We start from the raw sequence: 13,071 nt of genomic DNA, 5'->3' as shown, positions 1-13,071 counted from the left end.
TACCATTCAACTCTACTTCTTATAAAAGATGGTCCTGTTTTGATAGAGGTTGATGTTACTGCTGCTCGTATTAAAGTACAAGGATAAGGACGTGGTCGTGGCCGAGATGTCTACTACTAGGCATGTGATGAGGTTGGCCACATATATCGGTATTGTCAATATTTTCTAGATTGACATCCTTCATTTTCTGGATGAAGGCCTTGGCATCAACAATGTTGTATTGGTGCTGTTATAGTGGAAGGTTTTGACACAAAGATTCTTCTAGGAAATAAAGAATCATACAAATAGTGAAGGGTCTTTGCACAAATAAGATAGTGACCCCTCCATCCTTCTTTTGGGAGTACCATCAAGTGGTTGTAAGCGATTAAATTTTCCATTCTACTTTAGTCACTTAACCACACCTCCAACCACTTGGAGGAGTCTCATTCACAACCTCCATAAGTCCAATTCAGGACTTGGGGCTTGCTAGCCCCGAGAATGGCATCCATACCACTCAACATTTGCACTTGGTCCAAGTGCTTCACGTGTTCGATCCCATGACCGACACTCAAAGGTACCACCGACATGGCAACTTGTCATGCTAAGGCCATGCCCAATCACCTTTGCCACATTGGTAGTCCAATACCATATGCATCCTCGTCTTGGCTCTCCAAGACTAGGCAAACCATCCGTGAGTCGTCATCTCAGATTCACTCCTTAGCATCCTTAGGATGCCCACCGACAAGGGGAATAGCCTTCCTCAATATCCCTCTGTCAGTCCCCACTAAATCCCTTTCTACCCATGGCCATGTCTGTCGACACTGCCATTGGATCAAGGCTCACAGGCCCGACCACTAAGTCCCATGGTCCTCTGGGACTTCCTCAACCTACGACTGTGTCCTTGGTCACTACCCCAGAGGACTGCTCCTCTTCCTTTCCACAGTCTGGGCCTTTGGGGACAACATTTGGGAACCCGGGGCCTTTCCGGGACCCCCCTGGGTTCTCCCCCCCCCTCCCCCCCTGGGGGGCCCTACCCCGGGGCTAAGAGGGGGGTCCCCTTAACCCCCCCCGGGTTCCCAAGAGGGGGGGCCCCCCCCCCCTTGGCCGGGGGGCTTCGCCCAGTTGTTTCCCCGGGGGAAAAAGGCCCGGTTTTTGAACCTTTCCCCAAGGTCCCCCCCTGGGGGGGCCGGGTCCCCCTTATTTTGGGGCTCCCCCGGGGTCGGCCCCCCCCCCCCCTTTAGGTTGGCCCTTCCGGGGCCAAAATACCCTTTCCTGGCCAAAGGGGCTCCCCGGGGTTCCAACCCCCCCCCTCTCCCTATAAATTTTTGGGAACCCCCGGGGGGCCCCCCCCCCCCCCCCCCCCCCCGCGGGGGATGATCGCTTTGGGCTTTCACCCAACTGCCTGTATTAATATTCGGACTCGGACTCGGTCTCAGTCCCAGATTCGGACTCGGACTCGGTCTCGGTCTTGGTCTCGGTCTCGGTCTCGGTTCCATCTCGGACTCCATCTCGGACTCCATCTCGGGTCCATCTTGGACTCCATCTCAGGTCCATCTCGGACTCCATCTCGGGTCCATCTCGGACTCCATCTCGGACCATCTCAGACTCCATCTCAGACTCCACTTCGGGTCCATCTCGGATCCATCTCGGACTCCATATCAGACTCCATCTCAGACTCCATCTCAGACTCCACTTCAGGTCCATCTCAGATCCATCTCGGACTCCATCTTGGACTCCATATCGGACTCCACTTCAGGTCCATCTCGGGCTCCATATCGGACTCCACTTCGGGTCCATCTCGGACTCCAACTCGGGTCCGCCTCGGACTCCATCTCGGACACTTCCACGTGTCATGTGTTAGTCCTTTTTGGGTCCCTTTTCGGAGCCTTGCTTATTGCTCCCTTCGTGCTCGTTCCTTGAGCACTTTGTTGGGAGTTCCACTCTCGCTCTCGACCTTCCAAGTCAGAGCTTTTAGTCCAAACGTGTTACACTCATTTGGCTTTCGCTTCGGCCACTACCACGTGGCACCCTTTCCGGCTCCACTTTGGGGCCTAGGGATTTTGTGTCTCACAGTGGTTCACTTGGCATTAGTTCATTTAGTGTTTACTCTAAGCTTGTTTTCATACATGAGAGCATGGGACTTTTGAGGAGGGCCCACAATGCTCTTAGAATGTGATGTTCAAGTTTGCCAGATCCCATAGTTGAGATGCCTAACAAGTTAGCAGCCGTAAGTACTGTACACCTCATTTGTGAAGGCTATAGTTTTAAACACAAATCACAAAAGGATTTTTATCATTCTCTCTATGCTAATTGATATAGGCTTGACTTTATCTTTTATTTCTCGACCTATTGCCACATATTGCCATTTACAATTGTATTGTGCAGCAAAGTTAGTCTTTATTCTTTATGGCAATAGCCATACATATGCATATGTGTAGGATGAGGCAAACCTAGCTATACGTGTAAGTGATCTCGAGTTTGAACTTCAATTATTGAGGGTGGTGCTGAGTCAAGTTTTTGACCTTGTCCTTGGTATGGATTGTTATAGCACAGTTATATTAAATGTGATTTTGAAGCTTCTCTCCCTTATTTCATACTTCTTTATATTTCTTCCATTCCTTTTACTTTTATTCCCCTTCGTACCTCCATTTTTACTTTTACTTCCATCACTTTTGTCTCCTTATTACTTCTTATTGTGTTTTTATTTTGCTCTTTTACTCCCTCTCCAAATCCTTTTAATGGTAGTAGTTGACCAATTGATGTTGATCTCTTTAACTTCAATCTATCATCTATAACTAAGATTGCAACACATCATTCTATTTCAACTGGGGATGCTCATTCAATCAAAGTTCCAATTCAACATCAGTCACCAAAGATAATCAAGACTTTACTCACAAATATTAAGGAGATATTGGAGAACAGTATTATCTAAAAGTCTCGAAGTCTTTAGATGTGTGAACCATATCTTGTAACAAAGCTTTATGAGAGTATTCCCTTCTACATTAATTATCATTTGTTAAATTAAATGATTATTTCGGATGTGTACCCTATTCCTCACACTACTAATCTTTTGGATTATCTATAGAGAATTTATTAGTTCACCAAGTTAAATCTTGCTTCTGGGTATTGGCAAGTGTCAATGGCTAAGGAAGATAATCCCAAAACTATTTTTCATACCATTACTAGAAGGTTATCATGTTGTGGTTATTTCATTATTTAAGTTAAATAACTTGGTTGGACATAATGCTATGTGTGCTTTAAAGCTTTAAATACCTTTCTTGCTTTGTTCTCATGTTCATGAGGAGCCTATTATTCCAACATTTGTAGATTTTTTGGATAAGGATTCCATGCTATCAATAGTTGTTTATTTACCTTCTTTTGATTTTCTAAACAAGGATTCCATGCTATCAGCAGTTGCAAAATTTATCTTCTCTTAATGAAGTTTATAAGGCTTAAAAGGTTGAGCCATTAGTTTTGAAAGCTCTGTGATGAATTTGAAAATATTTTTATAAGTCACTTATTTTGACACACCTTTGACTACTTAGAGGAGTCTTACTTACAACCTCCATAAATCCTATACCTAACTTGGGGATATACTAGCCCTGTAGAGAAGTCTCACTTATAACCTCCATAAATTTTATACCTAACTTAGGGATATGCTAGCCCTATAGATGGCCTCTATACCACTTAACTTTTGCACTTGGTCCAAGCACTCTATATGTCAGAACCTATTACAAACACCTAAAGGTACCACTGACATATTAACCTATAAACTCTTAAATTTAGACTTCTCAAAACCCAGTACTATTCAAACCTAAGGATGTTTAACCTCATGTATCCCAAGACCCTTAACTGATTAGAAAAAGGGGTGCATTTTTGTTTATAAGCCCTTTCCTTTTATATTTTAAACCCCATGGACTGTCTCTCGAATCGTTCTCTTTAGTTATTTATAATGCACTACTTTTCCCTACAAGTTCACAACTTTGTGAATGGAAGTTAAAAGCCATAGCTCTCTCAAGAGCCCCGCTCTCTTGACACCCTACCCTTTGAGTCAAAACTAGCTAGAGCAAACTGAACTTGCCAAATGTCAATTAACATGTGGTGCAATTCCTTTAAGCCAACCAACAGAGTTAACTTAAGACCTTTCTGATACCAAATGTAAACTCCTGAATTTAGACTTCTTAGGAAGTCCTAACCTAGTACTATTCAAACCCAAGGACACTTAATCCTAAGTATCCTAATACTCTTAACTAATTGGAAAAAAAAGTGCACTATTGTTCATAAGCATTTTTCCTCTATATTTGAACCCTATACACTATCTTTTGAGTCGTTCTTTTTAGTTGTTTATACAATTTATTACACTAAAGCTATGTCCATTCACCTTTGTCTCATTGGTAGTCCAAGACCACCCATACCACAATCCCATCTCTCCAAAACTAAACCATCCATCTATAAGTGATCACCCTAGTACCACATCTTAGCATCTATAAAATCCTCAAAACATAAGGAATACCCTTCCCCAATATCCCCCTTTTGGTCCCCATCAAGTCCCTCTCCATCCATGGTAATGCTTGCTAATACTGCCGTAGAGTTTGGGCCTAAAGGCCTGGCCACTAAGTTCTATTGACCTCTAGAAATTCCTCACCACGTGATTATACCTTTAATCACTACACAATAGGATTGTTCTTCTTCTTTTCCACAATCCAAAACTTTGGGATGACATTTCAAAATACTATGGCCCTATGCAAACCTCATAGGTACTCCCCCCACCTTTCGCTTTTGGGTGCCCTAACCATGTGGATAGAGCAAGGTTTTCATAAACCACACTAGATACCAAGTAAATCATGCCACCTACACTTAGATTGGGAGCATTGACTATTTGATCTTTTATAGGAGTTAGAGTTGGCACTTCACTAAACTACCCCATTTGTTCATTTATGTTCACTCTAACTTTAGACTCCTTCTCCTCTATTATACTTTTTTAGAACTTCGTAAGGACATGCCCCCCCTCCCCCCCCTGAGGGATGATCACTTTGGGCTTTCACCCCATAACTTATATTAATATTTGGAATCAGTCTCGGACTCGAATGCGATTTCAAACTTGGATTTGGACTCAATCTCGATCTTGGTTTTCCATCCAGACTCCATCTCAAATCCAGCTCAGAATCCATCTCAGACACTATTTTATAAAGTAATCTTATCATGGATTACCATTTTCATCTTTAACACCAAGCCAATATTCATTAATGGCTCAACACTAAAGGCTCACCATGCTTTGCCCATCCTCTAAGGAGTATAATCTCTCCAACTTAGAGTTTTATCAGATTATATGTGGTGGTTCTCTCCCTTTGTTCATTTAGTTCTTGCTAAACCCATTAGAGACACTTTATTTATCTTAATCTTACTATTCACTCTAAAGTAATCTTGGCATCTACTAACATAACCATCACACTTTAAAACTTTAATATTGATATCTCAAGTCAATTTTCTAAGTGTGTTCAACACTTTGCATTACACAAATTATGCAAACCTTACTTCCCCATCTTATAAAATTCTTTACTTAAGGGTACTATCATCCTCTCTTTTATTTTATACCATCATAAATATTAAGTTCAATTTATCCATAATTTGTGTTGGGGCTATCCTTGCTCGATCATTTGGCTACATTGCCACTTTATCTCTTAGAGCTTTCACCTTTACTAAATTGAAACATTTGGTAATCTTATCATTAGAATATATTTCCTTTCCCACAAATCGTTATCCCTTATATAGTAATTTCTCACTTAATTTATCATTTGGATTTCTTCCAGCAATTTCCAAAACTCATTTTTAATTATTAGTTTTTTACTTCTATCTTCCTATACTTTAATTATTGTACCAAGTAACATAGGATCACTACTTCCATCCTTGAGGTATTTTTTTTATTCCATAGCAAATGCTCTAGTTTACTAAATTCATAGAGTATTCATCTTTAGTAAGTTTCTTTAATATTTCTTATTATGGGCTCTATTCATAGCCCAACCTTACAACCCTCCTATAAGTCCTTTTTTAAAGACTATTTTCTTGGACTCATAATACTAATGTATACACTTTGAATTAAGAAACTTATCCTTTAGCTTATCCTTGTTTAGACATAGGATCACCTAGTGATCTCACGTTGATACATTAATATGTTTATTAATAAGTATTAAATCTACCAAACCTTTAAATTGTTGACTATGACCTTATAGGCATCCCCCACACTTGGTGTTGTGCTCAAACTAACCCTTCCAGCTAAAAGTCCATAGCTATCGAGATTGGGTTCTTAAAGGATGTATCTGACCTCCTTTTTATCTTACCAAGAGGTCACAAGAAGTTAACTCTAATTATTCTAAACCTTTATTTAGCTGCCTTATAGTCATCATGTCCTACAACTCATTCCACACCTCCATCAATATTTAGTACAATCACATGAATCATATGCCTACTAGCTTAGGATATATGAATTCCATTTTCATTAGGGTTCATGAACCAACCACCTTGACCTCAAAGCATCATCTTTTGAGACATTTAGTGTCTCCAGACTATTAGCTCATGAGCCTACCTTCATAACACTTCCTACTTATGTCTAAGTTTTGCTAAAACAATAGTAATTATTTCTTATACCAACTATCAATTAGCACTACAACATAGTGTTTACACATAATTCTTTGCCAAAGTTGCTTTCTTTTATAAGCACCTTTCCACAACTTTAATATGGCACTTTCTACCATTAATGAGTTACCCACTATTCTCATATTCACTAGGTACAACATATTTTTATCCAAATATGTTTCCTCTAAACTTTTGGGACCATTTCTTGACTTCACTGAGTCATCTAGCTTTTTAGACTTTATTAATTTAACATTCTATAAAGTCTTAACCCCATGGCTATTTTTGATGTGCCACCACATTTAAATACTTTTGCCTCTTAGAACTATCATTTTATATGATGAGAACACCAACTCATCCTTTGAATATACCCTCTCACTCCTTTAGCTTTTATTAAAGATAGCCTTAACTATCATTTCAAAGGATATATATCCTCATCTATATTTTACCTCTCATAGTCATTAACTATAATTTTAAATTTATAAGGACCATCCTTAATTATATAAGGATAATTTTGCAACCCCTTTATTATTTTGGAGATCCTTTCCATGATCTAAACTATAGTTATTTACCACAACCATATTAACTAGTTTGCTAAGTTAAATACTTATATAAATTGTATCCTCAACTTTTTGAGTAAATTTTTTTATTGTTCCCAAGGTCCTAAAGTAATTCCCTTAATGGCCCCTTTCTATCCACCACATTGCATATAAGTTCATGTGTGAATTAAAGTGGAGAGCCATGCCCTCCTGACATGCAACTCCTTGAGTATCACCCCACTCTTGGGACCATTATATATCAATGTCAAATAGTGATAGTAATAATGATCAATAAGAGTTAAACTAAGGAATAGCTTTGATACTAATTTGTAAGTGATTTATTTTTCATTCCTTTGACCACTTAGAAAAATTTCACTCACAACCTTTATAAATTTTATTTCCGATTTAAAGATATGTTAGCCCCATGAATGGCCTCTATACCACTTGGCCTTTGCACTTGGTCTAACACTCCATATGTCAATATCATTTTAAAGATGACTTTCTTTATTTTGTGGGGATAGATCTTGATGATTATTTATAATTGGTGGTGCTTATAATCTTTATTCCATTCTTTTTCCATGCCTACCAAGATTCTTTTATTTTAGACAAGCATATGGGATATTATTGTGTGATTGAGAAGTTGTATAACTCTTTCTATTAGCTAGAGATGATGTTATCTAATATATGCATAGTTGCTTTTAGTGCCAAGCTCATAATACTCCCTCTCGTGTTGCAAAAGGACAAGTGGAGTCAGTTGTAATTTCCTATTTATTTAAGTTTGTGGCATTTAATTTGATGGTGCTTTTTCCATAATCATCTATTAACAATAATTATGTCATTATTGTTTATGACTACTTAACTTGCTGAGTGAAAGTCAATGCTCTTTGTAGCATTTGCAATTATTGTTTTATACTTCCTTCTCAATCAAGTGGTGTTCTAGTATTTTTATTTAAAATAGATTTTCTCAAATAATAGTCTTGTATTTATGGCTGAGGCATTTCACATTTTAATGTCTCGACTAAAGATATACCACACTTTCACAAATGTTTATCTTCTATAAATAGATGGTTTAGTGGAATGGTTCAACTGGGCTTTTAAAGAGATGATCATGAAGTATATAAACTTTTAGCATTTCAAATTAAGATGGTTATTTATCATCTCTTTAATGTGTATATATCATAGATGTATAAAATTATGTTGGTGCTTCACCATATAAATTCCTATATGGTCATAATCCAATATTACTCATGGAGTTGAATTTACATTTACAACACAAGTTGTTGATGTTAAGTCCTAAGATTAGTATCTGACAAACATTCTTCCACTTATCTAAGTGGAGTTTATTGAACACTTAGGCTACATATAAGTGGGACAATAATAACATTACAACTCTTATCATCATTCACATACAAAGTACCAAATAGATGATTTGAAGTTAGTTTCTTTTCCCAATCTTATGACATATGGTTTGTCTAAGGGGCTCCTTACTCAAGAAGGGACTATATTAGGTGTTGTAGCAAATTAGATAGTAATTTTACAAGATTTAGCATAGGCCAATCCTACAGAAATTGTGTATGTGTAATGGTTGAAATTATTCATCCAAAGGGATTAAGAACAATTAATACCACCTATAGATCCACTATTGCCTACTCTTGATATTCCTCTAGAGTCTAATCCATCCACCAAAGAACCCTAGCTATTTTCCATCCTTCCAAACTCCTTTTTATTCAATTATTAAGCTTTTAGTTTTGAGTATTTTATTTGTTATTCTCCTTATTTTTAAGTAATTACTAATATATTACAGTAGTTTTTATTTAATGAATCAGGTTTGAAGCTTTTTTAGTTCACAATCTTATATGTAAGTTTCTTCTAATAATTTTAAGTTTTTTATTTTTGGTTTCCTTTTGATACCATTATATAATAATAAAAAATCATACACATAAAAAGAAAAGAAAAGAAATAAAAATAAAAAAGAACTGAAGAAATTCATTTAATATCAATCTTTAAACACACATACACACACACACACACAAGCATATAAATATATATATATATATATATATATATATATATATATATACATGATTTTAAAGTTTACCATGAGTATAATAAACACTTATGTGAACTTGATAAAACTTTATGTAAAATCAAATGATCAAATGTACTAAAGGAAATTTGTAAGAATATAGAAAACTTTCATTTGGTAATTATGCTTTATATTTACTTACCACACTTCATTCTAATATTTTTATGGTAAACCTCTCAAAACTTTACCATTTATTCCTTATAATATTATATATTATAATGTCCAAGTGTATGGCTATGTTTCCATATATTAATATTAGTGTAGTGGGATTTTGATAGCTGTTGGATTGGTTTCAATTTGGACCACTCACTTTTATATATAAGCTAAGTTTTTTTGCTAATTAATGCATATTTCTATATTTCATGCACTCACAATACTTCTATCTAGAAAACTTTGTTTAAATAAAAAATAATTTAAATTTAAATTCTAAAGTGATATTAAAATATTCACATATTTATATATTAATATAAGCTTTTATGAGTGTTCTATACTAATTGAAAATGTTTATGAATCATCTTTTCTAAATTAAGGGAAAGAATAGTTAAAACTTTAATAAAAGAATTTAAATTTTTCTAATAATTTTAATACTGATCTAGTTCATAAGAAACTAGAATTCTAGAAAAAAAGAATAATTTCTAATGGATTTTGTTGAATCCTCAGAAAAAGCTCATAGTGGAAATTAAACTCAAAATTTCTCATTCATGGTTAGATATAGACGTTTTCAACTCAACGAATACATTCTGAGCCTAGGGCAGCTAGAGGTTGAAGAGCTGTGCACCCGTCGAAACTTGACATGGACCTGATCTGACCTCGAATTCAAGTAAGTGAGTAGGCCACTAAAGTTATAACCTATCAACTTCAAAATGCCAACATGCATTGCAAGATGTGGTACTTGGTAGTTTGGTCTGTTCAGAGTCTGTGTGTGACACACAACTGCAAGCACTGCAAGGCATCTGGACGATGTAAGAAACTTGTAACAAAATAAACAAACAGCAAGGAACCTCACAATGATTAAAACAAGCAAAACCGGCAACCGACCTTGAGAAAAATCGTCCTATCTTTCTAGAAGGCAAAGAAAGAGATTAGAATAAGAGAGACCCTCCCTGGGTAGCACATGACCCAGGGAGGCGGTGGCAATGTTTGCGTGTTGAAATTGGCAGGCCTCTCATCAATCAAACCCCTAAAACGGCCGGATTTTCAAATCGATCCAATGGCGATTTCAAATGGGGCAGGTGCAAACCTATCCACACAAAAAAAAAAGTAAAAACTGTCCTATAGCAGGGGTCATTTGTGTATGTGGCCTATGCCTTGCTTTATCCTTCCAAATTCATTTGTTTTGCTTGTTTACTGTGTCCACACTTGCCATTTGTCATCAGAAGGCTTGCATTGGTCCGTTTCATAAAAACATTCCATCGCAGACACCGTCAATCCGCTGAATATACCGCCAGGTCTCCGTTAGCTGACGAAATGTGCCTCGAAGATTCCGTGTAAAGGATATACCTTGCTACATTGTTAAGAGCGTGTGTGCTCTTCTTCGCTCGTTCTCGCGGCTCCTCTTCTTCGTTCTCCTCTCCCCCGTTAGAACCCTAGCTAGGAAAAGAGAGAGAGAAGAGGGAGCGCTCGATCGAACGATGGAGGTCCTGGATCCAGCTGCGAGCGTCACGGCACCAGCAGCAGCGGCACCGGCAGTGGTGGTGGACGATCCCTCCGATCAGCCGGTGGCGTCGCCGCGCACCCGGCGCCTGGTCACGCACCTCCTCCAGCGCGTCTTCTCGCTCAATCGCAGGAACAGCAGCAGCAGCGAGGATCTCCTGGCGGCGGCCGTGGATCAGGCGCCGCCCAGCCCCAAGAAATGCCCCTACTCGGCGGTGGAGAAGAATCCCTCTTGCCCTTATGTGTTCCAGATGCCGCTGCATTACCCGCGCTACACCAAGCTCGAGTATGAGGCCATGCCCGAGTGGCAATTGGATCGCTTGCTCGAGGAGTATGGCCTGCCTGTCTCTGGCAGCCTCCAGGACAAGAGGGACTACGCCATTGGCGCCTTCGTGTGGCGATAGAGAAGCTTTCATGAGGTATCTACCTTATAGTACATGATCATCCAAGAAAAACCATCTCCGAGAGAGAGAGAGAGAGAGAGAGAGAGAGAGTGAGTGAGTGCGTGTGAGGGACTAGAAGAAAAGAGAGCTCCTACGATCGATCAGGCTGGAAGGTCCACAGTCTCTTACAGTGTTTGTGTTTTTATCTTCGTTGTTCTCTTGGATCTAGCTATCTCGGAGATCGTTGAGCACTCTTGTTTCGATTTCCTAGGAGGGAGAGATCATCGATCTCTCTGTTCCACATCGTGCCAATTAATTTAAGTTTTCTTCTTCTAGTGCTTGAGAAAAAGAAAAAAGAAAAATGTCTTCTTTTGATGTGATGTGCTAATCTTGATCTACAGTGTTGGCTTTAAGCTTAAGAAGAAGAGAAATTCTTCTTCAAATGTGTAGAAAATGGTCCAAAGGTTGTTGGTGTTTGTAAAGTAAAACTTTGGTGAGAGCACCACTCTTGTGTGATGGACTGTTTAAGAAAACAAAGCGATGCATCGGATCCCCTTTGCTGAATCTCCAGAGAATTGGTAAGGAACAGGACTGATCTAATCGCGATCGGGAGATCGATTGTAAGAAACCAAGAAAAAAACGGGTTTTTGAACCGAGGAGAGAGAGAGAGAGAAGCAGGCATCCAAATCGCATTGAAAACATCCAGAACTTGACGGACAATGACAATGAGTGCCGTGTTGCGCTTCTTTTTGATACGGTATCAGCTGGAATCGAGACGGGGACCACCTACACTTCAGGAAGGGAGAGAAAGGTGGCGTGTACTTGTGGCTATGGCGAGCCCAAGCGTTTAATTTCAGCCTGCCTAGACTTGTGGACGAAAATTCGGCTGCACCTCCGCGCCACAGCCTTCGTTTGGATTGCAACTGGTGAGCGAATTTGTTTGATTTGCTTGCTCTCTACTACAAATTGCATCCCCAGTTTTCTGGATTGGAGAGATTCCTCATACTTTTCTCCACAGGACTGGATGAAATTGCGTTGGTTTGTGGGAGATCGAGGATTGACAGATTTGCTGTTCCGTTAGCCCCCGAGTTTGCGAGTAACTTATTTGTTCTTTTGGAGATATTGTAATAGTACCTTTTGTCGATTCATGACTTTTGTGTGTGTGCCTGTGATACGAGCTATACGGCTTTTGTTTCGATTATGGTAAGCATAGGGAATAATCTTTTCGGAAAGAGAAGTTCCTTTCAATAAGAGAGGTTTCTTGAGTTGACAAGAAAATCAGAGTTCTGACAAAGAGCTCAAGTTGACAATGAGAATCAACGATTGTACATGTAAGGAGAAGCTGATAATGTATGAACCTGTGGAGCATATCCTGCCCGCACTTGGTGATCAAAGCGAAATAGTTGAACCCTTCGAACCAAAGCCTAGCGTGCGTCGAAGTCAAAGGTGGCGAAAAGTTTTCTAAAGGTTCCTCCACTCTTTCGAGGTTAGTGTGAATCTCTGCTGATTCCAAAGTGTGCATAACATCGAGAGCGTCGCACCATGGGACCTGATCTCCAATGACAAATAACTGTCTTACTGTTGAGGAAAGAGTTACTCCAAAGTCTGAGGTTCTGTATTTAAAGAGAGCTCAGGGCTAGACTTGATCACCATATTAGATTTTCTTCTTTTCTCTTTTCTTTGTCACAAGATTTCTACTAGCAAAAGAATGGATCTCCCATTTCTTTTTGCAGCAACCGTTGTGGTGCTGTTTTTGAGTCCTGAAGTTGGAGCTCAAGATTATGGATCATGGCAAGATGCT

At 38.9% G+C, this 13,071-nt stretch overlaps 1 protein-coding gene across 1 annotated transcript; it reads left to right on the top strand.

Moving 5' to 3' along the window:
* Nucleotides 1–10,558: 10,558 nt before the first annotated feature.
* LOC9637360 lies at nucleotides 10,559–11,605 on the top strand. Its single transcript, XM_024679673.1, has one exon. It carries the CDS (start codon nucleotides 10,866–10,868, stop codon nucleotides 11,289–11,291), a length of 426 nt encoding a protein of 141 aa, XP_024535441.1. The 5' UTR covers nucleotides 10,559–10,865; the 3' UTR covers nucleotides 11,292–11,605.
* The last annotated feature ends 1,466 nt before the right edge of the window (nucleotides 11,606–13,071 follow it).

This window comes from Selaginella moellendorffii, unplaced genomic scaffold (assembly GCF_000143415.4).
Source record: "Selaginella moellendorffii unplaced genomic scaffold, v1.0 SELMOscaffold_25, whole genome shotgun sequence".
NCBI lineage: Eukaryota > Viridiplantae > Streptophyta > Lycopodiopsida > Selaginellales > Selaginellaceae > Selaginella > Selaginella moellendorffii.
The sequence above is the reverse complement of the archived record's forward strand: the minus strand, read 5'-3'. Positions and strand labels throughout refer to the sequence as shown.